This window comes from Hyla sarda, chromosome 7 (genome assembly GCF_029499605.1).
Source record: "Hyla sarda isolate aHylSar1 chromosome 7, aHylSar1.hap1, whole genome shotgun sequence".
Taxonomy (NCBI): domain Eukaryota; kingdom Metazoa; phylum Chordata; class Amphibia; order Anura; family Hylidae; genus Hyla; species Hyla sarda.
The window spans coordinates 219,681,348-219,708,730 of NC_079195.1; the positions used below are offsets into that span (position 1 = coordinate 219,681,348).

The window sequence follows — 27,383 nt, forward strand, 5'->3', positions numbered from 1 at the left end:
CGGTTCTGCCTATAGGCAAAATAGGCAGCCGCCTAGAGCGCCTTCTCGATGGGGGCGCCACTCTGCCCACTGCAAGAAAGTTAGTAGCCAGCCAGCAACCAAAGCACCCGCCGCTCATCCGAAGCACCATCCCAGCCAGCACCATCCTTGCAAACCCCTCTCCCCCGGTACCATAATAATCTGCATTCTTCAGCCTGTTGAAGGAGTGCAGTGCCACCTCCGGGGCCAGACAGGCGCGCGCCTCCATACATCCGTCCCATGAGGAGGAGGTTTGCTACAGTGTTTCACCCCATTAGTAAGGTGGGGCGTGTCAAAGGGCGGAGCCAATGGGTGGGTTCAATGGGCAAAATGATCTTTCCCTTAGGGTGGCAAAAAATCCTTGCACCAGCCCTGCCTGTGGTGGCACTGCAGGAGAATCAAACACTTGATGCCAGGTTGCCGTAAAGTCTGGGGAAATAGGAAATGGCCAAAGATCTCCAGAATGTTCTGTCCAATACATTCCAGTCATGAATGCTGAAGCTTCTTACTAGTCGATCTTCTACACTCCAATCCAGCCTCCAATTTTGCTCGGCCGCTACACCGACATCTACAGCCTGTGCCAGTCCCTGCATTGGTTGCCCACCTATCCCTCTCACAAAACTCTCCCCAGTGCTGCACTTCTGTCTCTTATCTCTGTCTTCTTACTACCTGTACCCTTGTCACGCACCTGGGTGGAGGCTGTCACGGAGCTGGTAGTGGATCCTCTACCTGTGTGGCTGATGACTCGGACCGTATCGGGGAGCGGAGTCTAAGGTGCCGCTGGTCTTCACCAGAGCCCGCCGCAAAGCAGGATGGACACCCAGGTTGCTATCCCTGACACGGCTCGACCACACAGGTAACTGGGCAAGATGAGGTACCAAAGGATGAGACAGAGGCGTAGTCAACGTAGCAGAAGGTCAAGGCAGGTGGCAAAGTTTCGGAGTCAATAAACGTAGCAGGAGGGTCTGGAAACACGGGTAGGCAAAACAGGCTATGGGAACGCTTTCTCTTAGGTAATGAGCACTGGAGATCCGGCAGGGGGGTGTGGGAGGTGCAACAACTTTATAATGTGCTGTTCAGGTGCATTACTAATTATGGGCGTACTGGCCCTTTAAATCTCAGAGCACCAGCGCACGCGCGCCCTAGGAGACGGGGACACGCGTGCTGGAGCTGAGACACAGTGGAGGAGGCAGCAGAGGAACGAGGTAAGTGACGGACCGGGACTCGCATGCGGCCCGTCACTTACCTCGTTCATGTGCGGCCGGAGCGCAGGTTGTAACATCCCTACAACATGTCTAAGACTGAAAATCCTCCATAATCTGAACCTCCCGTATCCAAAAAGAATTCAATAATAAAAAGGAAAATTGTGTCGTCAATTGACCATATATAACCCATGCTGCAGTTTTTCTATTCATTTTTGGATTCAATCCATCCTAATCAAATTAACGGAAAGGAATGCAAAGTTCAAATCCCACCAAGGACAAAATCTGCAAAGAGTTTGTATGTTCTCTCCGGGTTTATATGGGTTTTCTCCGGGTACTCTGGTTTCCTCCCACAATTCAAAAACATAATGATAGGTTTAGATTGTGTAAAGCTGTGGAATCTGTGGGGGAGATTTATCAAAACCTGTGTAAAGGAAGAGCGGTGCAGTTGCCTATAGCAACCAATCAGCCTGCTTCTTTCACTTTCAAAGGGGCCTGTGAAAAATGAAAGAAGTGATCTGATTGGTTGCTATAGGCAACTGCACCGCTCTTCTTCTACACAGGTTTTGATAAATCTCCCCATGTGTGCGCTATATAAATAAAGAGTTATTATTATTATTATTATTATTATGTGTTATATAATGAATGTGGATTGTACAAGTCTTATCCCGTATCTCTAATTCAGTGATCCCTTAATTTACAATGGCCTCAGGCTAAAATATTTTAAATCTTTTCTGGACCATTGAAACCTGAAACCAGACTCCACATACAATACTATGGACAGTCCAGATCGGCGTCTAATGTGTCAATGGCTGGAAGAACTGACCAATCAGAATGGGCATTCACTGGTAAAACACCTGCATTACTGAAGTGTATGCACTGACTGGTGTCTGGTAGCGCCCCCTACAGTACAAGGAGGTATTACATGTTCTGTACTCTTTACCTGTATTACTGAAGTGTATGCACTGACTGGTGTCTGGTAGCGCCCCCTACAGTACAGGGAGGTATTACATGTTCTGTACTCTTTACCTGTATTACTGAAGTGTATGCACTGACTGGTGTCTGGTAGCGCCCCCCTATTATTATTATTATTATTATTATGTGTTATATAATGAATGTGGATTGTACAAGTCTTATCCCGTATCTCTAATTCAGTGATCCCTTAATTTACAATGGCCTCAGGCTAAAATATTTTAAATCTTTTCTGGACCATTGAAACCTGAAACCAGACTCCACATACAATACTATGGACAGTCCAGATCGGCGTCTAATGTGTCAATGGCTGGAAGAACTGACCAATCAGAATGGGCATTCACTGGTAAAACACCTGCATTACTGAAGTGTATGCACTGACTGGTGTCTGGTAGCGCCCCCTACAGTACAAGGAGGTATTACATGTTCTGTACTCTTTACCTGTATTACTGAAGTGTATGCACTGACTGGTGTCTGGTAGCGCCCCCTACAGTACAGGGAGGTATTACATGTTCTGTACTCTATACCTGTATTACTGAAGTGTATGCACTGACTGGTGTCTGGTAGCGCCCCCCTACAGTACATGGAGGTATTACATGTTCTGTACTCTTTACCTGTATTACTGAAGTGTATGCACTGACTGGTGTCTGGTAGCCCCCCTACAGTACAGGGAGGTATTACATGTTCTGTACTCTATACCTGTATTACTGAAGTGTATGCACTGACTGGTGTCTGGTAGCGCCCCCTACAGTACAGGGAGGTATTACATGTTCTGTACTCTTTACCTGTATTACTGAAGTGTATGCACTGACTGGTGTCTGGTAGCGCCCCCCTACAGTACATGGAGGTATTACATGTTCTGTACTCTTTACCTGTATTACTGAAGTGTATGCACTGACTGGTGTCTGGTAGCGCCCCCTACAGTACAGGGAGGTATTACATGTTCTGTACTCTATACCTGTATTACTGAAGTGTATGCACTGACTGGTGTCTGGTAGCGCCCCCTACAGTACAGGGAGGTATTACATGTTCTGTACTCTTTACCTGTATTACTGAAGTGTATGCACTGACTGGGGTCTGGTAGCGCCCCCTACAGTACAGGGAGGTATTACATGTTCTGTACTCTTTACCTGTATTACTGAAGTGTATGCACTGACTGGTGTCTGGTAGCGCCCCCTACAGTACAGGGAGGTATTACATGTTCTGTACTCTTTACCTGTACCAGGGTTATCTGCTCCTTTAGACACCAGGTGAGGGCGGCTCCATGTTACTTTTTTAGGACACTGTGTACTGTACAGGACCCTGAAGAAGCTCCTGTCCTCTACATAGACAGTGATTACAGCTCCCAGCAGATCTTTCTTACTTTTATATGGAAGGATTTGCTTTATCTGTATTAGTTGCCTACTGATTTTTCGTTAATCCTCACTTTTTCCTAATTTTGGATGACATTTTGGTGGCTTAAGAACCAATTACCAGGTTTCCATAGCGTTATGGTTTCAACATACAATGATCCCAACATACAATGGTCGTCCTGGAACCGATGAATATTGTAACTTGAGGGAACACTGTACTGTATTGCTTATTAAAATGTGGATTCCTAGAAAGTCCACGAAAACCTTAAGGAACGTTATTGGGAACAAAACATGGTCCCTATCAGAGGCTTGGTAGCTGCTCTACTTGTACATACATATAATTTTCGATAAGTTTTGCATGTCATAAACAAACTCAAGAACTTTCATGGCCAGTCACATAGCATAAATCTCAAAGGCTAATTTCATGTAAATTCCGGCAGATACCTTATAGAGACTGTTCTAAAAATCTGCATAAAATACAGACAGGAAAATGATTTAAAACTTTTAAAATAACACATAAATGGGAAAACTGTTACATACTGTTACGCCGAGCGCTCCGGGTTCCCGCTCCTCCCCGGAGCGCTCGCTTCACCTCCTCCGCTGCAGCGCCCCGGTCACGTCCTCTGACCCGGGGCGCTGCGATCCTGCTGCTAGCCGGGATGCGATTCGCGATGCGGGTAGCGCCCGCTCGCGATGCGCACCCCGACTCTCCTACCTGACTCGCTCCCCGTCTGTTCTGTCCCGGCGCGCGCGGCCCCGCTCCCTAGGGCGCGCGCGCGCCGGGTCTCTGCGATTTAAAGGGCCACTGCGCCGCTGATTGGCGCAGTGGTTCCAATTAGAGTTATCACCTGTGCACTCCCTATATTACCTCACTTCCCTTGCACTCCCTTGCCGGATCTTGTTGCCTTAGTGCCAGTGAAAGCGTTCCTTGTGTGTCCCTTGCCAGTGTTTCCAGACCTTCTGCCGTTGCCCCTGACTACGATCCTTGCTGCCTGCCCCGACCTTCTGCTACGTCCGACCTTGCTTCTGCCTACTCCCTTGTACCGCGCCTATCTTCAGCAGCCAGAGAGGTGAGCCGTTGCTAGTGGATACGACCTGGTCACTACCGCCGCAGCAAGACCATCCCGCTTTGCGGCGGGCTCTGGTGAAAACCAGTAGTGGCTTAGAACCGGTCCACTAGCACGGTCCACGCCAATCCCTCTCTGGCACAGAGGGTCCACTGCCTGCCAGCCGGCATCGTGACAGTAGATCCGGCCATGGATCCCGCTGAAGTTCCTCTGCCAGTTGTCGCTGACCTCACCACGGTGGTCGCCCAGCAGTCACAACAGATTGCGCAACAAGGCCAACAGCTGTCTCAACTGACCGTTATGCTACAACAGTTGCTACCACAGCTTCAGCAGTCATCTCCTCCGCCAGCTCCTGCACCTCCTCCGCAGCGAGTGGCCGCTCCTGGGATACGCTTATCCTTGCCGGATAAGTTTGATGGGGACTCTAAGTTTTGCCGTGGCTTCCTTTCCCAATGTTCCCTGCATCTGGAGATGATGTCGGACCTGTTTCCCACTGAAAGGTCTAAGGTGGCTTTCGTAGTCAGTCTTCTGTCCGGAAAAGCCCTGTCATGGGCCACACCGCTCTGGGACCGCAATGACCCCGTCACTGCCTCAGTACACTCCTTCTTCTCGGAAATCCGAAGTGTCTTTGAGGAACCTGCCCGAGCCTCTTCTGCTGAGACTGCCCTGTTGAACCTGGTCCAGGGTAATTCTTCCGTTGGCGAGTATGCCGTACAATTCCGTACACTTGCTTCAGAATTGTCCTGGAATAATGAGGCCCTCTGCGCGACCTTCAAAAAAGGCCTATCCAGCAACATTAAAGATGTTCTGGCCGCACGAGAAATTCCTGCTAATCTACATGAACTTATTCACCTAGCCACTCGCATTGACATGCGTTTTTCTGAAAGGCGTCAGGAACTCCGCCAAGATATGGACTCTGTTCGCACGAGGCGTTTCGTCTCCTCGGCTCCTCTCTCCTCTGGTCCCCTGCAATCTGTTCCTGTGCCTCCCGCCGTGGAGGCTATGCAGGTCGACCGGTCTCGCCTGACACCTCAAGAGAGGACACGACGCCGTATGGAGAACCTCTGCCTGTACTGTGCTAGTACCGAACACTTCCTGAGGGATTGTCCTATCCGTCCTCCCCGCCTGGAAAGACGTACGCTGACTCCGCACAAAGGTGAGACAGTCCTTGATGTCTACTCTGCTTCTCCACGTCTTACTGTGCCTGTGCGGATGTCTGCTTCTGCCTTCTCCTTCTCTACAGTGGCCTTCTTGGACTCTGGTTCTGCAGGAAATTTTATTTTGGCCTCTCTCGTCAACAGGTTCAACATCCCAGTGACCAGTCTCGCCAGACCCCTCTACATCAATTGTGTAAATAATGAAAGATTGGACTGTACCATACGTTTCCGCACGGAGCCCCTTCTTATGAGCATCGGATCTCATCATGAGAGGATTGAACTTTTGGTCCTCCCCAATTGCACCTCGGAGGTTCTCCTTGGACTTCCCTGGCTTCAACTTCATTCCCCAACCCTGGATTGGTCCACTGGGGAGATCAAGAGTTGGGGGTCCTCTTGTTCCAAGAACTGTCTAAAACCGGTTCCCAGTAACCCTTGCCGTAACTCTGTGGTTCCTCCAGTAACCGGTCTCCCCAAGGCCTATATGGACTTCGCGGATGTTTTCTGCAAAAAACAAGCTGAGACTCTACCTCCTCACAGGCCTTATGATTGCCCTATCGACCTCCTCCCGGGTACTACTCCACCCCGGGGCAGAATTTATCCTCTCTCTGCCCCAGAGACTCTTGCCATGTCCGAATACGTCCAGGAGAATCTAAAAAGGGGCTTTATCCGTAAATCCTCCTCTCCTGCCGGAGCCGGATTTTTCTTTGTCTCCAAAAAAGATGGCTCCCTACGTCCTTGCATTGACTACCGCGGTCTTAATAAAATCACGGTTAAGAACCGCTACCCCTTACCCCTCATCTCTGAACTCTTTGATCGCCTCCAAGGTGCCCACATCTTCACTAAATTGGACTTAAGAGGCGCCTATAACCTCATCCGCATCAGAGAGGGGGACGAGTGGAAAACGGCATTTAACACCAGAGATGGACACTTTGAGTATCTGGTCATGCCCTTTGGACTGTGCAATGCCCCTGCCGTCTTCCAAGACTTTGTCAATGAAATTTTTCGTGATCTATTATACTCCTGTGTTGTGGTATATCTGGACGATATCCTAATTTTTTCTGCCAATCTAGAGGAACACCGCCGGCATGTCCGTATGGTTCTTCAGAGACTTCGTGACAACCAACTCTATGCCAAAATTGAGAAATGTCTGTTTGAATGCCAATCTCTTCCTTTTCTAGGATATTTGGTCTCTGGCCAGGGACTACAGATGGATCCAGACAAACTCTCTGCCGTCTTAAATTGGCCACGCCCCTCCGGACTCCGTGCTATCCAACGCTTTTTGGGGTTCGCCAATTATTACAGGCAATTTATTCCACATTTTTCTACCATTGTGGCTCCTATCGTGGCTTTAACCAAGAAAAATGCTGATCCCAAGTCCTGGCCTCCTCAAGCAGAAGACTCCTTTAAACAACTCAAGTCTGCCTTTTCTTCGGCTCCCGTGCTCTCCAGACCTGACCCTTCCAAACCCTTCCTATTGGAGGTTGATGCCTCCTCAGTAGGAGCTGGAGCTGTTCTTCTACAAAAAAATCCTTCCGGGCATGCTGTCACTTGTGGTTTTTTCTCTAGGACCTTCTCTCCAGCGGAGAGGAACTACTCCATCGGGGATCGAGAACTTCTAGCCATTAAATTAGCACTTGAGGAATGGAGGCATCTGCTGGAGGGATCAAGATTTCCTGTTATTATCTACACCGACCACAAGAACCTCTCCTACCTCCAGTCGGCCCAACGGCTGAATCCTCGCCAGGCCCGGTGGTCTCTGTTCTTTGCCCGATTTAATTTTGAGATTCACTTTCGTCCTGCCGATAAGAACATTAGAGCCGATGCTCTCTCTCGTTCCTCGGATGCCTCAGAAGTTGATCTCCCTCCGCAACACATCATTCCACCTGACTGCCTGATCTCCACTTCTCCTGCCTCCATCAGACAGACTCCTCCAGGAAAGACCTTTGTTTCTCCACGCCAACGCCTCGGAATCCTCAAATGGGGTCACTCCTCCCATCTCGCAGGTCATGCGGGCATCAAGAAATCTGTGCAACTCATCTCCCGCTTCTATTGGTGGCCAACTCTGGAGACGGATGTTGGGGACTTTGTGCGAGCCTGCACTATCTGTGCCCGGGATAAGACTCCTCGCCAGAAGCCCGCTGGTTTTCTTCATCCTCTGCCTGTCCCCGAACAGCCTTGGTCTCTGATTGGTATGGATTTTATTACTGATTTACCCCCTTCCCGTGGCAACACCGTTATTTGGGTGGTCGTTGATCGATTCTCCAAAATGGCACATTTCATTCCTCTTCCTGGTCTTCCTTCTGCGCCTCAGTTGGCTAAACAATTTTTTGTACACATTTTTCGTCTTCACGGGTTGCCTACGCAGATTGTCTCGGATAGAGGGGTCCAATTCGTGTCTAAATTCTGGAGAGCTCTCTGTAAACAACTCAAGATTAAATTAAATTTTTCCTCTGCATATCATCCCCAGTCCAATGGACAAGTAGAAAGAATTAACCAGATCCTGGGTGATTATTTGCGACATTTTGTTTCCTCCCGCCAGGATGACTGGGCAGATCTCCTTCCATGGGCCGAATTCTCGTATAACTTCAGGGTCTCTGAATCTTCCTCCAAATCCCCATTTTTCGTGGTGTACGGCCGTCACCCTCTTCCCCCCCTCCCTACCCCCTTGCCCTCTGGTCTGCCCGCTGTGGATGAAATTTCTCGTGACCTTTCCATTATATGGAGAGAGACCCAAAATTCTCTCTTACAGGCTTCTTCACGCATGAAGAGGTTCGCGGATAAGAAAAGAAGAGCTCCCCCCGTTTTTTCCCCTGGAGACAAGGTATGGCTCTCCGCTAAATATGTCCGCTTCCGTGTCCCTAGCTACAAGTTGGGACCACGCTATCTTGGTCCTTTCAAAATTCTGTGTCAAATTAATCCTGTCTCTTATAAACTTCTTCTTCCTCCTTCTCTTCGTATCCCTAATGCCTTTCACGTCTCTCTTCTCAAACCACTCATCCTCAACCGTTTTTCTCCCAAATCTGTTCCTCCCACTCCTGTTTCCGGCTCCTCGGACGTCTTCTCGGTCAAGGAGATTTTGGCTGCCAAAAAGGTCAGAGGAAAAAATTTTTTTTTAGTAGACTGGGAGGGTTGTGGTCCTGAAGAGAGATCCTGGGAACCTGAGGACAACATCCTTGACAAAAGTCTGCTCCTCAGGTTCTCAGGCTCCAAGAAGAGGGGGAGACCCAAGGGGGGGGGTACTGTTACGCCGAGCGCTCCGGGTTCCCGCTCCTCCCCGGAGCGCTCGCTTCACCTCCTCCGCTGCAGCGCCCCGGTCACGTCCTCTGACCCGGGGCGCTGCGATCCTGCTGCTAGCCGGGATGCGATTCGCGATGCGGGTAGCGCCCGCTCGCGATGCGCACCCCGGCTCTCCTACCTGACTCGCTCCCCGTCTGTTCTGTCCCGGCGCGCGCGGCCCCGCTCCCTAGGGCGCGCGCGCGCCGGGTCTCTGCGATTTAAAGGGCCACTGCGCCGCTGATTGGCGCAGTGGTTCCAATTAGAGTTATCACCTGTGCACTCCCTATATTACCTCACTTCCCTTGCACTCCCTTGCCGGATCTTGTTGCCTTAGTGCCAGTGAAAGCGTTCCTTGTGTGTCCCTTGCCAGTGTTTCCAGACCTTCTGCCGTTGCCCCTGACTACGATCCTTGCTGCCTGCCCCGACCTTCTGCTACGTCCGACCTTGCTTCTGCCTACTCCCTTGTACCGCGCCTATCTTCAGCAGCCAGAGAGGTGAGCCGTTGCTAGTGGATACGACCTGGTCACTACCGCCGCAGCAAGACCATCCCGCTTTGCGGCGGGCTCTGGTGAAAACCAGTAGTGGCTTAGAACCGGTCCACTAGCACGGTCCACGCCAATCCCTCTCTGGCACAGAGGGTCCACTGCCTGCCAGCCGGCATCGTGACACATACTATTATATTGTCATATGGTTATTGCTGTATCATTTCAGAAAATGCTATTACCCCTATTAACCAGATACCAGAAGCCGTTACATAGGCGATAAACAATTATTTGTAATATTGCACACAAGATCCGCGAGATGAAATATGACATTTCCTACATATCTATCTCTTTATGTCAGCGAGTTGCGAGCATCTGCCGGCATTCTACCGTACTGTATCTCATAAATGAGTAATTGAGTTAAGAAATATACATAAATCAGTATTCAAATAGAAGTAGGCCATGTTTTGTAAACATAATAATCTGAATGTGTATTTATGACTAGGCTGATGCAGGCGGTATAGAGAGAAATGAGGGGAAAAATAGGGCCCCAAAATAAATACAAAGAAAAGAAAAACATCACGCTGCTGTGCTATAGGAGATTGAAGTTAAAAACAGTATGTGTGTTTATAAATGTATATAGAGAAGGATATAACTACTATAATACTGCTCCTATATATAAGAATATGACTACTATAATACTACCTCCTATATACAAGAATATAACTACTATAATACTGCTCCTATATACAAGAATATAACTACTATAATACTGCCCCTATATACAAGAATATAACTACTATAATACTGCTCCTATATACAAGAATATATCTACTATAATACTGCTCCTATATACAAGAATATAACTACTATAATACTGTTCCTATATACAAGAATATATCTACTATAATACTGCTACTATATACAAGAATATAACTACTATAATACTACCTCCTATATACAAGAATATAACTACTATAATACTGCTCCTATATACAAGAATATAACTACTATAACACTGCTCCTATATACAAGAATATATCTACTATAATACTGCCTCCTATATACAAGAATATAACTACTATAATACTGCCTCCTATATACAAGAATATAACTACTATAATACTGCTCCTATATACAAGAATATAACTACTATAATACTGCTCCTATATACAAGAATATAACTACTATAATACTGCTCCTATATAAAAGAATATAACCACTATAATACTGCTCCTATATACAAGAATATAACTACTATAATACTGCCTCCTATATACAAGAATATAACTACTATAATACTGCTCCTATATACAAGAATATATCTACTATAATACTGCTACTATATACAAGAATATAACTACTATAACACTGCTCCTATATATAAGAATATAACTACTATAACACTGCTCCTATATACAAGAATATAACTACTATAACACTGCTCCTATATACAAGAATATAACTACTATAATACTGCTCCTATATACAAGAATTTAACTACTGTAATACTTCCCCTATATACAAGAATATAACTACTATAATACTTCCCCTATATACAAGAATATAACTACTATAATACTCCCCCTATATACAAGAATATAACTACTATAATACTGCTCCCTATATCCAAGAATATAACTACTATAATACTCCCCCTATATACAAGAATATAACTACTATAATACTGCTCCTAAATATAAGAATATAACTACTATAATACTTCCCCTATATACAAGAATATAACTACTATAATACTCCCCCTATATACAAGAATATAACTACTATAATACTGCTCCCTATATACAAGAATATAACTACTATAAGACTGTCTTTATGTACAATCAGTGCATTACACCAGTCAGCTCCATGTGAGCGGTATAGTTTCCTCTCAGCCTCGTGTATGTGACATCATTGTTATGGGTCAGCTGTAATCCCATTAATAACCTGGTGGTAAGAAAATAAACGCGAAATATCAACACGTAAGTGATTGCTGTCAAAACCAATTATCCGCTGGAGGAGGGTTGTAGCAATACGATAAACGCTTTAACAATGAAGGTCACATTATATTGCTCCATCCATCCTAAAATTGCTGTCAATTAGATGGGACACGGATCGGGACTCGGGGATTTGTATTGTAAATGAACCGTTATAACGGTGACCCGGCTCCAGAACATTAATATTACAAGTTGTATCATTAGTTCCAGGTTCAGAGAACAGGTAGAATATTGTAACGCGTGACTCCAGATCAGCTACTTCTGTAATGGCTCCGTAATGAAAGATTTTATTTAAAAAATTCCTATCTTTCTCATATCTATCTATCTATCTATCTATCTCATACACTGTGTAGCGAGACCGCACCGGGGACCGGCCTCTGTGCATGTGACTACCCAGGCAGCCAGGGATAGTGATATAAAGGTCCAGAAATCACCACACAAGTAGTACTTGGATCAATAAAAGATGGTATTCTTTATTCCCAAAATAAGGTGCACCTTATTTTGGGAATAAAGAATACCAGCTTTTATTGATCCAAGATCTACTTGTGTGGTGATTTCTGGACCTTTATATCTATCTCATATCTATCTATCTATCTCATATCTATCTATCTATCTATCTCATATCTATCTATCTCATATCTATCTCTCATATCTATCTATCTCATATCTATCTATCTCATATCTATCTATCTCATATCTATCTATCTATCTATCTCATATCTATCTATCTAAAAAGCAAAAATTGTTCAGCACATCCTAATATACAACATACCTCCAGATGTTGCAAAACTACAGTTGCTTCTCCTATATCACCGACATACTCCACAGCGCTGCTCACAGTTTGTACAGGTCATTAGGACCCATTATTCAGTCTCTCTGTTCTCTCCCCTCCAGTTCCCCTGGTTACAATCGGATCTGTCAGGCCTACAAGCCGGGGCCTTCATTTGGAACTTGGGGACATTAATACAAAGCGACAAATGAGGTTATTTAAAAACTGCTCAGCGCGCCTCTCACCTCTGGAGTGTGACATCATAGGCCACACTGAACCACCACTCAATGTGCCTGACTCCAAACAACTTCATTGGTTTTTATTTAGAGGGAACATGTCAGCATATTTATGGTTTCCTAACCACAGGCAGCATTAATACCACTACGGCTGTGTTCATATCATCAGAAACTGACATGAACTGATCCCATTAATTCTAGTGGGTCATTTTTATTATCCATTCATCTCAGTTTGCATCAGTTCAGTTTGATGGTTATTAACCCCTATATACAAGCTGTAAGTTGACAGCGACATCTAAAACCTCTCCTATACTTATGGTGAATGACGTCAATGAAAACAATACCAAATGCTGCCTTAAGATCTAATAAACAGTAATACAAGCTCCCCCTCTTCACATCAACGGTATTGTCCTGAGCAAACAGGAGGGGAAGGGGAAAAGCAAGGACTGAGGCTCTGAATGGGACATTAGATGGCCGTGCAGAATGGCTAATAACATTATATTAGTATGATGCTTTATTATCAATTATTATCACTTCACATCAATGGTATTGTTCTGAGCAGACAGAAGGAGAAGGAGACGGGAGAGCAGGGACAGGAGCTCTGTTTTCAGAGAGTGTGGCAGGACATTACAGTACAAGCCAGACAGCTCATCTTGTATGGCTAATAACATTATATTAGTACATGGCTTTATTAACAGTTATTATTGCTTAACATCAATGGTCTTGGTTTCAGAGAGTATGACAAGATGCCAGACAGCTCAGATCATATAGAGATACTGTGCAGTATGGCTAATAACATCATATTAGCACATTGCTTTATTATCAGTTATTATAAGTTTATCTCAATGGTTTTGTCCTGAGCTGACAGGAAGGGAGGGGGCAGTGATAGGAGCTCTGTTTTCAGAGAGTGTGGTGGGACATCACAGTACAAGCCAGAAAGCTCAGCTCATATAACTAATAACATTATATTAGTATGTTACTTTATTATCAATTATTAGTGCTTCACATCAATGGCTTGTCCTGAGCAGACAGGGAGGGAGGGGGAGAAGGGACAGGAGCTCTGTTTTCAAAGAGTGTGGTGGAACATCACAGGAAAAGCCAGACAGCTCAGCTCATATGGAGAGACCTGTGCAGTATGGCTAATAACATTATATCAGTATGTTGCTTTATTATCAATTATTATTGCTTAACATCAATGATCTTGTCCTGAGAAGACAGAAAGGGAGGCAGGCAGGTACAGGAGCTCTGTTTTCAGAGAGTGTGATGGGACATCACAGTACAAGCCAAACAGCTCAGTTCATAGAGATCTGTGTGGTATGGCTAAGAACATTATATTAGTAGGTTGCTTTATTATACTTTTCAAAGTCTCAAAAGTTATAAAAAATATTGATCTGTTGTTTTGTGTTTTTTTTGTCTTTTTAGCTCCAAGCACAGCCCAGTACGGCATCACTGGAAGGGCAGAAATCCTCTTCTCATGTTGGTACCTGGTTTTGACACTTTCCTCTTTCACGAGCATAATCTACCTGAAGAACATCGTAATACAATAAATCTACCGAAACCACAACAAGGCTTTAAAGATGTCTGCAAAAATTGTGCTGATGACAGGATACGATCTGGTACCGTTTGTCTGACGCAGTGTGGGATGTAGCCAGCAGTGCGTAAAAATGGGGAATGATCGGCTTCTTTAGAATCGTTTTTTTTCTTTTTTGTAAATACTTAAATTCTCCTTCCTTCCTTTTTTTTTTTTTTTTTTTTGATTAGCTGCATTACGTTGTGACGCAGTACACATTGTCCTTTTTTTAAGAAAAAAAACAACAAAAAACAACAAAAAAACAAGCTATAACGTGACAGCTCTGAAATTACTTTTAGAGGATATTAATTGTGACTTCATGTTTGTAAATTTACAGGTTTTCGAAAAACAGTCTTTGGTGGCCGTAAAAAGGTGTGCGCAGGTTATGGTTTACAAAAGTGAGCAAAAAAATAAATAAATAATAATAATAAAAAATAAAAAAAACAACACAAAAATCCCTTCTCATCGTCATTATAAAAAAAATAAATACAAAATAGTCAGGACAGTATCGCGGTAGCAACTAATACGAATACGCTTCAAGGCTCCGAGACACATGTGGTTTCTCTTGCCCTTTTTTTATCTTTTTTTTTTTATAAAAAAAATAAGATTTCAAACTCAAACATGTGCATATTTTTTTTTTTTCATTTTTATTACAAAAAAAAAAAATATTGCCTTCAAAAGATTTACCACCAAGTTACATTTAGCTAGACTTGACTGCAAGTTTTTGGGTATCCAGATACAGTATTATACGAAATAAAAAATAATATTAAAATAAAAGAATAAAAAAATAAATATATGAGAAAAAAATTAAATATTAAAACTGCATGGAGCAGTTCAATTTATACCTGTATGTCTCGCATGGGTGTGCCTTCATAAAGTTTTATTAATTTTTTTTTCTTTTTTTATTCAGATTGGGGTTTTATTAGCTTATCGGGGGAGGGGGATTCAGTCTAAATACATATATATTAAAAAAAATAAAAATTAAAATTGTTGAAATGTACAGAACATATTTTTAGGAGTTCATATCATGTAGCCACCCAAGTGTGAAAGACTTTTAACGTGTGCTTAATGAAAACGTCCATATGTCAGCCGGTGTTCAATCTCAGTGTTCCGAAAACCCATGCAGAGATCACACGTCTGCGGATTATCTAATGTAACACAGCTTTTGTTGGCACATAAGTGCGGCCTGAATAGTCAGTGACGTTGCAGACCGTTTCGAGGGCAAAGATGTGTCTGCGAGGACTAAGGATGAAGACCTAGGTGACGTGGACTTTGTCTGTGGTCACCACATGGCTTAACTGTGGACCTCCAGCTGCTGTAAAACTACTACTCCAAGCATGCCCGGACAGCCAACGGCTGTCCGGGCATTCTCGGAGTTGTAGTTTTGCAGCAGCTGGAGGGCCACAGTTAAGCCTCGTGGGACTTGTAGCTTTCTACGTCTAGAGGTTCACATTTGAAGACCACTAGAATAAGAGATAAAAAATTGACCATGGTGTCTACCATAGCTTCCACCATTTGGGATGTAGTTTGTTAAGACCCTAAATTAAGCCACCTATAAATGATCCTAAAATTAAAAAAACTTGTTACCCACAAGATATTTGGGGGGATTTCTGAGCAGAAAAAATAAGGGGGAGAAGATTGGGGGTTTGTTCTAACCATGGTGCACCATTGGCGGCAATAACCATTCATTGTTGGCATTGGATTAGGTAACGCAGACCCTGGCCAAAGACTCGAAAGTTATCTCAATCCAGAACTGAGGAAATATTTTTTGTGGGAAATTATTTGAATATTAATGGAAAAAATAATCTACTCCAACCTGAAGTTTGGATAAGGATATATTCTTACAGATGATATCACCATAAATTACTAGTGACCGGTAGACCGCCATGCTTAATAATGATCCAACCAGAAGAATGGATAAAGATATGTTTTTACAGATGTTACTATAAATTACTAATGATGGGTGGAGTCTTTTTTGATGACCGCCACCTCTACCGCTAAAAAAAAAGGACCTTTAGAAGTAGTAATACTGTCAGATCCCAAATTGATATATTTTTTCAGGATACAGTTTGGCCAATGTCAGTTACTTAGTGTGTTGCACTATAAAAAAAAAAATAAAAAATCCCCCAATTTTTTTTTCAAATTTAAGTGTTTGAAATTTCATTTGGCAGCTAAAAATAAAAATAAAAATATGGCAGACGGAGAATCCTGGGGCAAAAAAGGGGGTGCGCAAATTGTAATCGATGACACGTCCCAACGATGACCCTGCAATACGTTGTCTATCGCTGAGCTTCTTGGCATTACAGACCTACATCATGTTTTTTGCCGATCCCTGATTATAGCACAATTCTCATGTTTTTTGTGATTTCAGAGCTATTCCTCTTCGGGGGGGAAAAAAACAAGTATTATTCAAAATTCTTTTAAAAAAATAATAATGTTGTGCAAACGAGAATGTGACAATCCATTTTATCATCCATCCGATACTTCATGGAATCTGTATTGTTTTGCACTTGATTTTGTACTGAATTTGTGAAACTAGCTAAAATAGTTGAGAAAAAAGTGGATATATTTGGAAATGGGTCTACTCAGCGGAAAATAAAAACTCTGGTAAAAATCACGAACGTTTACCGCGTCTGCTTGTGTCACTGTTTGTCTGTAAGCCGAATGGGTGCAGGAAGGATAGGGGGAGGGTGTTAAGGGAGGAAGGAAATAGGGAGGAAGAAAGAGGAGTGAAGAAGATGGAGATGGAGGGAGGGAGGAATGGATTAAAGGAGAGAGAGAGAGTAGATGGATGGGAAGAAAGGAGATAGGGAGGAAGAAAATGGACAAATTGAGGTGAAAAATACGGAGCACGGAAAGAAGATAGAGATAAAGGAAGAAAGGGAAGAATGGATTAAAGGAGAGAAAAGGTAGAGGAGGTAAAGAAAGGAAGGAAATAGGTAAGAAGACAAAGAGTGGAAAGGAAAAATAGGGAATGCGGAAAGAAGATAGAGATGGAGAAAGTAAGGGGAAAATGGATAAAAAAGAGAGTGAGAGCAAGTGGGGAAGGGGGGGGAGAAAGGAAGGAGAAAGGGAGGAAGAAAGAATTGGTGAATAGAGAGCGCTGAAAGAAAATAGAGAAAGAGGAAGGAATGAAGGGAGGAATGGATTAAAGGAGAGAGAGAGTAGATGATGGGGGGAAAGAAAGGAAAGAGATAGGGAGAAAGAAAAAAGAAATCGGGGGAAAAACATGGAGCAAGGAAAGAAGATAGAGGTAAAGGAAGGAAGGGGGAAATGGATTAAAGGAGAGCAAGAAAAGGTAAGAAGGAAGACAAGGAACAAAGCAGAAAGAGAAGAGTGAGGGAGGGAGGATAAGAAGACAGGAGGACACGGAAGGAGAAAAGAAAGGGATAAGAAGATCGGGTTTATCATGAACAAGGAAAGTAGGCAAGAGGGGAGGGAGAGAGGAGGAAGTAAGGGAGGAGGAAAGAAGAAATAAACTTAGGAGGAGGAGCGGAAGGAAGGAAGTAAAAAAAGAAGGAAGGTGAGAAGAGAGGGATTGAGGGAAGAAGGAAAGTAGATAAGATAAAAGAAAGATAGAAGGCAGGGGTGTAACTACAGAGGTAGCAGAGGCCGCAGTCGCACCGGGGCCCTGGTGCCTAAGGGGGCCCCAAAGCACATCTGCCCCATAAGAGAGCAGTATTATACTTGGCATATGGGGCCCTGTTTCCGATTTTGCATTGGGGCCCAAAAGCTACACACTACACCTCTCATAGAAGGCAATAAGGAAGTGAGGAAAGATGGAAGGATGGAAAGAACAAAAGTATAAGAAAGTAAATAAAAAAGGAGTGAGGGTAATAGGAGGGGGAGGTAAAGGGTAATTTAATGACATGCACTTCTCTCACTTGGGACTTGCTCTCTACTTATCATGACCAGAATCTACACTGGTCCATCTTCAGGATCCTCAGGACACCAATACCTGCACCTCTACCCATGAGTCCTTCTTGGCCCTGTCCCTTAACAGTAAGTTTCTACCTTTATGTCCCTGGGCAAATGTATCAGCACATGAAATTCAAAACCCATGCAATGTGTTATATACTGCAAGTTACATGATATAGAAGTCTATGAACAGATCATCTGCTTACAACACAAAGTACACAACCAAGCGTCTGCTCATCATTATACTGTATTATAGCTGGTTTAAAGCCCAGGATGTGCGGTAAGTAATGTTAGTGAATAAGATACAAGATAGAAGACAGCTCCCCCTACAGGCTTTATAATGCACTGCACATATTGTCCTTCCATAAAATATATCCAATATTATTGCTTTTGTTCCAATATTAGCATTCACTGTCCAGTTGAAGAATAGGAGTTTCATTTTCATTCAAAAAGATCATTTCAGATGCAGAAATGTAATGAACAGTTCGGCTTTGGAATGCAAAGGTGGCCATTTTGTAGGCGTATGGCTAAAGTCCTGACTCATGATTGATCATGAAGCATATCAACTGACCATAAGATATTGTGGAATTGGGTCTCCTGACTCGTCTTAGTGTTCCGATCAAATTATTTCCTTTGTGCAGTAAAATGTTACCATCCATTGTTCTATTCAACATACATTGCCCACCGGGTCTGGTTTCATATGCATGTGGCTGCCTCAGCTTGTGAACCCGACCTGTAACATTATGGTGAACATAGGATATATATGGTGGTCCCCTGCTTCTAACCCCTTCTATTAGGGGAGCTGAGAGCCACTGCTAGAGAAGCAGCTCTTGCCTTTGCTAAGTATTATTTAGGTGGCTGTTCATGTACAATGTATGTCCAGATAGAATAATATTGGATCATTGGCGCTTCCACGTACCAGACCTAATATGGGTGGGACGGCTGGTATTTTAGAGTTGGTGGTCTTAATGTGATATTCTCATTACTGTGAATTTTAACTGTTGTCCATACACACACAATGCACTTGGAAAGTCTGCGCTAGAATAAAAAAGGAAAGGTTACCCTTCATCATTCTGCCCACAATACCTCATAATGGCAGTAAGTGACAATGGAATGTTAAATATCTTTGCAAATTTATTAAAGAGGAAAAATTTGAATCTTGCAGTGACAGAAGTATTCATACCCTTTACTTAGGACTTAGTTGAAGCCCCTTTGGCAGTGATTCCAGCTTCCAGTCTTCTTGGGGATTTTCTGCCATTCTTCTCTGCAGATCCTCTCAGCTCTGTCAGGTTGGATGGAACCTCAATTACTCTTTTAGCAGATGAAAGTGCTAGGAGGAAAGTAACCTTCCAAGAGACATGAGATTAAAAAAAAAAAAACTTTCCTCTGAAGGCTCAAATGGACTGACATGGTCTGTATAGAACTAAAGGCAGATGCCCACAGATCCCCACTGGAAGGTCAACCATCACTTCAGCTTCCATCATCCTTGGCTTTTTAGAAAAGTGAAAGCCACTTGCACTCTCAGACTGTGAGAAACAAAAAGATTTTGGACTCATAAAAACCAACATTAAAGTTTTTGGCCTAAATGCTAAACATCATGTCTGGATGAAACCAGACACTGTCCAACACCTGCCCAATACCGTCTCTACAGTGATCATGGTGGGGCCAGCATCATTTCTGGAGGAAACCAGGCCCTGCCCATCACCTGCCCAATACCATCCCTACAGTGATCATGGTGGGGGCAGCATCATGTCTGGGGGAAACCAGGCACTGCCCATCACCTGCCCAATACCATCCCTACAGTGATCATGGTGGGGGCAGCATCATGTCTGGGGGAAATCAGGTACTGACCATCACCTGCCCAATACCATCCCTACAGTGATCATGGTGGGGGCAGCATCATGTCTGGAGGAAACCAGGCACTGACCATCACCTGCCCAATACCATCCCTACAGTGATCATGGTGGGGGCAGCATCATGTCTGAAGGAAACCAGGTACTGCCCATCACCTGCCCAATACTATCCCTACAGTGATCATGGTGGGGGCAGCATCATGTCTAGGGGAAACCAGGTACTGCCCATCACCTGCCCAATACCATCCCTACAGTGATCATGGTGGGGGCAGCATCATGTCTGGGGGAAACCAGGTACTGCCCATCACCTGCCCAATACTATCCCTACAGTGATCATGGTGGGGGCAGCATCATGTCTAGGGGAAACCAGGTACTGCCCATCACCTGCCCAATACCATCCCTACAGTGATCATGGTGGGGACAGCATCATGTCTGGGGGAAACCAGGCACTGCCCATCACCTGCCCAATACCATCCCTACAGTGATCATGGTGGGGGCAGCATCATGTCTGGAGGAAACCAGGCACTGACCATCACCTGCCTAATACCATCCCTACAGTGATCATGGTGGGGGCAGCATCATGTCTGGAGGAAACCAGGCACTGCCCATCACCTGCCCAATACCATCCCTACAGTGATCATGGTGGGGGCAGCATCATGTCTGGAGGAAACCAGGTACTGCCCATCACCTGCCCAATACTATCCCTACAGTGATCATGGTGGGGGCAGCATCATGTCTGGGGGAAACCAGGTACTGCCCATCACCTGCCCAATACCATCCCTACAGTGATCAGGGTGGGGGCAGCATCATGTCTGGAGGAAACCAGGCACTGCCCATCACCTGCCCAATACCATCCCTACAGTGATCATGGTGGGGGCAGCATCATGTCTGGGGGAAACCAGGTACTGACCATCACCTGCCCAATACCATCCCTACAGTGATCATGGTGGGGACAGCATCATGTCTGGGGGAAACCAGGCACTGCCCATCACCTGCCCAATACCATCCCTACAGTGATCATGGTGGGGGCAGCATCATGTCTGGGGGAAACCAGGTACTGACCATCACCTGCCCAATACCATCCCTACAGTGATCATGGTGGGGGTAGCATCATGTCTGGAGGAAACCAGGCACTGACCATCACCTGCCCAATACCATCCCTACAGTGATAATGGTGGGGGCAGCATCATGTCTGGAGGAAACCAGGCACTGACCATCACCTGCCCAATACCATCCCTACAGTGATCATGGTGGGGGCAGCATCATGTCTGGAGGAAACCAGGCACTGACCATCACCTGCCCAATACCATCCCTACAGTGATCATGGTGGGGGCAGCATCATGTCTGAAGGAAACCAGGTACTGCCCATCACCTGCCCAATACTATCCCTACAGTGATCATGGTGGGGGCAGCATCATGTCTAGGGGAAACCAGGTACTGCCCATCACCTGCCCAATACCATCCCTACAGTGATCATGGTGGGGGCAGCATCATGTCTGGGGGAAACCAGGTACTGCCCATCACTTGCCCAATACCATCCCTACAGTGATCATGGTGGGGGCAGCATCATGTCTGGAGGAAACCAGGCACTGACCATCACCTGCCCAATACCATCCCTACAGTGATCATGGTGGGGGCAGCATCATGTCTGGAGGAAACCAGGCACTGCCCATCACCTGCCCAATACCATCCCTACAGTGATCATGGTGGGGGCAGCATCATGTCTGGAGGAAACCAGGCACTGCCCATCACCTGCCCAATACCATCCCTACAGTGATAATGGTGGGGGCAGCATAATGTCTGGAGGAAACCAGGCACTGCCCATCACCTGCCCAATACCATCCCTACAGTGATCATGGTGGGGGCAGCATCATGTCTGGGGGAAACCAGGCACCTCCCATCACCCTCCTAAAAGTCCAATTAATGCATTGCAATAAACCATGTTTAATTGTAATTTTTCTGCATTACAAAGGTAACTCCAACAGTATGGATGTAAAAACATTAATTAACATGTCTTTTTGCACTGTGCTATATTCATAGCAGAAATTATAACTAACATAATCTTCAATAAACAGTGTTTCATCTCTTACCCTAAAAACTATAAATGTCAAATAAAAAATTGGACAAATGTTTTTTTTGTTAACCTTAATTGTCAATGGAATGTTAAAGGGTTACTCTGGTGTGAACTTTTATCAAATTGAAAATCAAATGTTCCCAGTAAGTCAAACATATTGGTAAATCTATTTTTGTTAATGAATTAACCCTTCTAGGAATTTAGAGCAGATGGATAATAAAACCTTTCCTTTTGCTTTTCAAGATTTGCGTTGTTCACATTTTTACCACATTGCTCTCTGCTGACATCTGTTGCCCGTATTAGGAACTGTCCACAGCACCATAGGTCAGAACGTACGAATGGCAAAAAAAAATTTTTTTCAAAAGGTGCAATAAAATGGAAATGCACAAAGTTTGATTAGCTGAAGAGTACAGGATTAAGGAAGCAAGGGGGAACAGCCAAATTCCCTATATAAGGAGTACCTACCTGAGATAAACTAACAAGGCAGCTTATGAAGTTGGAGAGGGTGTGAGTGATATACGCTCTGTCTAATATAGACCAGGGAAGGAGGAGGGAAGATCTTGCGACAAATTTAACAAAGTCTGTGCGACTTTTGGTAAATTTGGCGCAAATTAGACCGATGCCTAACACATGCACTGCTCTAAACACAGACTTAAAGGGGTAGTCCAGTGGTGAAAAACTTTTCCCATATCCTAAGGATAGGGGATAAGCTTGAGATCGCGGGGGGTCTGACCACTGGGGGCCTGGGGCCCCCTGCAATCTCTCTGTACGGGGGCCAGGCTCTCTGGTCAGATAGCGGGTGTCGACCCCCGCATGAAGCGGCGGCTGACACGCCCCCTCAAAACATCGCTATGGCAGAGCCGGAGATTGCCGAAGGCAGCGCTTCGGCTCTGCCATAGAGTTGCATTGAGGGGGAGTGTCGGCCGCTGCTTCGTGCGGAGATCGACACGCCCCCTTCCCGCGGGCTGTCGGGGCTCCGTACAGGAGATCGCAGGGGGCCCCAGCGGTCGGACCCCCCGCGATCTCAAACTTATCCCCTATCCTTAGAATAGGGGATAAGTTGTTCACCACTGGGTCACCACTGGACTACTCCTTTAAATTAGACACACATGATAAATCTCCCCCAATGTGAAGACTTTAGGAATGTTTGGTGTATCTTCTATTTCTAGGATTTCCTGGGTTTTATATCATTCCCTTGGTATTAGACGCCATGGTGCTAGTTGCTATGGGTAATGGCCTCTCCGAGCCGACATTAGGACACAAAGTCATCTATGTTTCTGGAAAAGGATTGAAGTCAATTCCCAACAGGCAGATTAAGATGATGGCGCTCAAACCCAAAACGCGTTCCATGGAGTTCTATATATGAGGCTGACATCCTGACACTATTCCTGCTTTATCAGATTTGGTCTTTGTTAAATATAAGATACTTGTTAATCATTTCCTCACTTATCGGCTCCACCAAGAATCTGCCAAGACACAGATGACACAAAGACTCCTTGAAGATATAATCGTGTGTAAAGAGACGGATTATTTATTAGATTTGACAAGAGAACAAGCTGCAAAAAAAAATCTAATAATAGCTTTTTTTTTTTTTTTTTGCTTTTTCTTTATTTTTATTTTATTTTTTTTCTTCTCGCACTTGAAGCCATTTTTGGAACATGAGTCAGAGCCTCAAGATGAGATTCCAAGAATGAAAGATTTCTGCCGGGATAATATTTTAATTTATAGGGGGTTTTCCAGGACTTCAATATTGATGGCTTATCCTTAGAATAGGTGGGGGCCTGACTCCAGGAACCCTCACCCATCGGCTGATTAACCCCTTAACAACATGTCTGCTAGGGCCTTTATGGGAGCGTCATTTCAAGCAATGGTTGGAGGGAACGTGACAGTACAAAATGCACGCACTGGCCACTTTATTAGGTACACCTGTCCATTGTTAACATGATTAGCTAATCAGCAGGGGAAAATAGTGTGGCTTTTGTAGTGTACCCCAACCAGTGTGCCTCCAGCTGTTGCAAAACTAGTTGTAGTTTTGCAACAGCTAGAAGCATACTGGTTGGGAAACATTGCTTTATGCTTAATAAGGTACACCTGCTCATTTGCTCATTAAAACAAATGGCTAATCAGCTAATCAGATGGCAGCAACTCAATGCATTTTAAAGGGGTACTCCGGTGGAAAAATTTCATCAGGACATGTTCCCCACAGAGATCTGGACCCATCTGACCAGGCCATATTCCATGTAGCTTACTTCACCAGAATCACACTAACAACTCTGGGTCACGGGTCAGATAGTGACTCTGGTTGGCTGATTTTTGCCCTCTATCCGTTTTTTTGTAACAGGACCTAAAACCATGGTATACTACGGTTTTAGGTCCGGTCACAAAACCGGATACAACACAAAAATAAGCCAACCGGAGTCACTATCTGCCCATCCCCCAGCCGCATCCGGTCCACATATGAACAAAATGTGGTGTGAACCCAGCCTATCTCCACAAACATCTAGAGCCATTTGACCAGGACATGTTTCTTCACAGAGATCTGGATCCATCTGACCAGGTCATGTTTCTTCACAAAGATCTGGATCCATCTGACCAGGTCATGTTTCTCCACAGAGATCTGGATCCATCTGACCAGGCCATGTTCCTCACAGAGATCTGGATCCATGTGACCAGGCCATGTTTCTCCTCAGAGATCTGGATCCATCTGACCAGGTCATGTTTCTCCACAGAGATCTGGATCCATCTGACCAGGACATGCTTCTCTATAGAGATCTGGATCCATCTGACCAGGCCATGTTTCTCTATAGAGATCTGGATCCATCTGACCGAGTCATGTTTCACCACAGAGATCTGGATCCATCTGACCGGGTCATGTTTCTCCACAGAGATCTGGATCCATCTGACCAGGCCATGTTTCTCCACAGAGATCTGGATCCATCTGACCAGGCCATGTTTCTCCACAGAGATCTGGATCCATCTGACCAGGCCATGTTTCTCCACAGAGATCTGGATCCATCTGACCAGGTCATGTTTCTCCACAGAGATCTGGATCCATCTGACCAGGACATGCTTCTCTATAGAGATTTGGATCCATCTGACCAGGCCATGTTTCTCTATAGAGATCTGGATCCATCTGACCAGGACATGTTTCTCCACAGAGATCTGGATCCATCTGACCAGGCCATGTTTCTCCACAGAGATCTGGATCCATCTGACCAGGACATGCTTCTCTATAGAGATCTGGATCCATCTGACCAGGTCATGTTTCTCTATAGAGATCTGGATCCATCTGACCAGGCCATGTTTCTCTATAGAGATCTGGATCCATCTGACCAGGCCATGTTTCTCCACAGAGATCTGGATCCATCTGACCAGGCCATGTTTCTCCACAGAGATCTGGATCCATCTGACCAGGACATGTTTCTCCACAGAGATCTGGGTCCATCTGACCAGGCCATGTTTCTCCACAGAGATCTGGACCCATCTGACCAGGCCATATTCCATGTAGCTTACTTCACCGGAATCACACTAACAACTCTGGGTCACGGGTCTGATCTCCATACAGTAAAGCACCAATGGTGGTCCCAATAAAGAGGTCCCCCTTCAGCATAATTCCATCTGAAGTTCCTAACTTGCATGGCATGGATCCTGTAAATTTCCGTTACTGAAAAATTGATAAGAAAGAAATATTAAAAATAAAATTTCCATTACTTAGCGTAAGCGTCGTCCGGGGGCCATACAATGACATCTCAGTCTAGTACCGGGGGATGTATTTTTGTTACGTTTCGGTATAAGTGGAGATCTTTCCAGTCCAGATGAATATTTCTTGAATTAAAGTGGCAACTTGAAACGCGTAGCGCAGCGCTGCTTCTCCCTAATCTGTGCCGGGGAGCATGTGCTCCTGACTGTCATTTCAATTTTGTAATTAATTTCGGCTTATCAAGTACACCGAAACAATTTCTCACTCCAGTAAACATTGTGTTGTTTTATCCTGGTACTATATATTCTGTTTCATAAAGGTTCCTCAAATAATTTCATTCTAAAATGAGGGAGAAAAAAATTCAAAGTTTGTGCTCTCCGCAAAATTGTCAGGGCTCCTAGGAGACTTTCATGCAGACGGAAATTTCCAGATCTCTTTTTACATGCCTCTTGTTCAAAACAAGAGCAAATCTGTAATGAATTTTGTTTTTTAGTTAATGTTTTTTTTTTCCTTTTTTAAACCATGTCTAAAAAATATGTAAAAAAAAAACATTGTTTCCTTACCAGTGTGCCTTCAGCTGTTGCAAAACTACAACTCCCAGCATGCCCGGACAGCCGAAGGCTGTCCGGGTATGCTGGGAGTTGTAGTTTTGCAACAGCTGAAGGCACATTGGATGGGAAACACTGATATAAACAGTATGCAGTAAGCTCCTTAGCTCCACCTAGTGGCCCAGAATGTTAAAGTGTTACTGTAATATTAGGCCCCTTTCGCACTATAAAAATTAATCCGTAATGAACGTCCGTCATAAATATCTTTTTAACGACAGTTAGAAAATCCCTAACGGCCGTTAGAAAATCCCATTTTAGTCTATGGGAGTTTTTCTAACAGCCGTTTTAACCCGTTATCGCCCGTTATTAATAACGGCCGTTATTTTGTGACGGGCAATAGTAACGGGAGAAATAGTGCATGTAAATATTCACTATTATTCTACAGTACTATTCAACCCATCTACAAGGTCATTAATAAATATATTAAATAGAATGGACCCAAGACTGACCCCACAGTAACAGTCACCCAATCAGAATAAGTACCATTAATAACCACCCTCTGTTTCCTATCACGGAGCCAGTTACTTACCCCCTTACACACATTCTCCCCCAGCCCAATCCTTCTCATTTTAGGCACCAATCTTTTATGAGGCATCGTATGAAATGCTTTGGAAAAATCCAGATATACGACATCCAGCGATTCCCCTTGGTCCAGTCTGGAGCTCACCTCCTCATAGAAGCTGATCAGGTTAGTTTGACAGGACCGATCCCTCATAAATCCATTTTGATATGGGGTCATGCATTTATTTTTATCAAGATATTCCAAAATAGCATCTCTTAGAAACCCTCAAACAATTTACATACAACGGAGGTTAAAATAACAGGTCAATAATTCCCAGGGTCACCTTATGACCCCTTTTAACCCCTTAAGGACCAAAGATGTACAGGTACGTCCTTGGGCCTGCTCCCGTGATATAACACGGGGTTACACGGTAACCCCGCATCATATCACGGCGGGCCCAGCGTCATAGTGAAGCCGGGACCCGCCGCTAATAGCGCACAGCACCGATCGCGGCGCCGCGCGCTATTAACCATGTAAAAGCTGAAAAGTAAAAGCTGCCGGTTAACTCAGTGGGCTGTTCGGGATCGCCGTGGCGAAATCGCAGCATCCCGAACAGCTTACAGGACAGCG

The 27,383-nt window shown here is 44.6% G+C and overlaps 1 protein-coding gene across 2 annotated transcripts in view; it reads left to right on the forward strand.

Annotated features, from left to right (window-relative positions):
- Positions 1-16,715, forward strand: part of NEGR1 (neuronal growth regulator 1) — a 549,860-nt gene extending 533,145 nt beyond the window's left edge. For both annotated transcript variants that reach the window (XM_056532735.1, XM_056532736.1), the window contains one exon: positions 13,951-16,715. In XM_056532735.1, the coding sequence (XP_056388710.1) occupies positions 13,951-14,075 (125 nt within the window). In that variant the 3' untranslated portion in view covers positions 14,076-16,715. The remainder of the gene's footprint in view (positions 1-13,950) is intronic.
- The last annotated feature ends 10,668 nt before the right edge of the window (positions 16,716-27,383 follow it).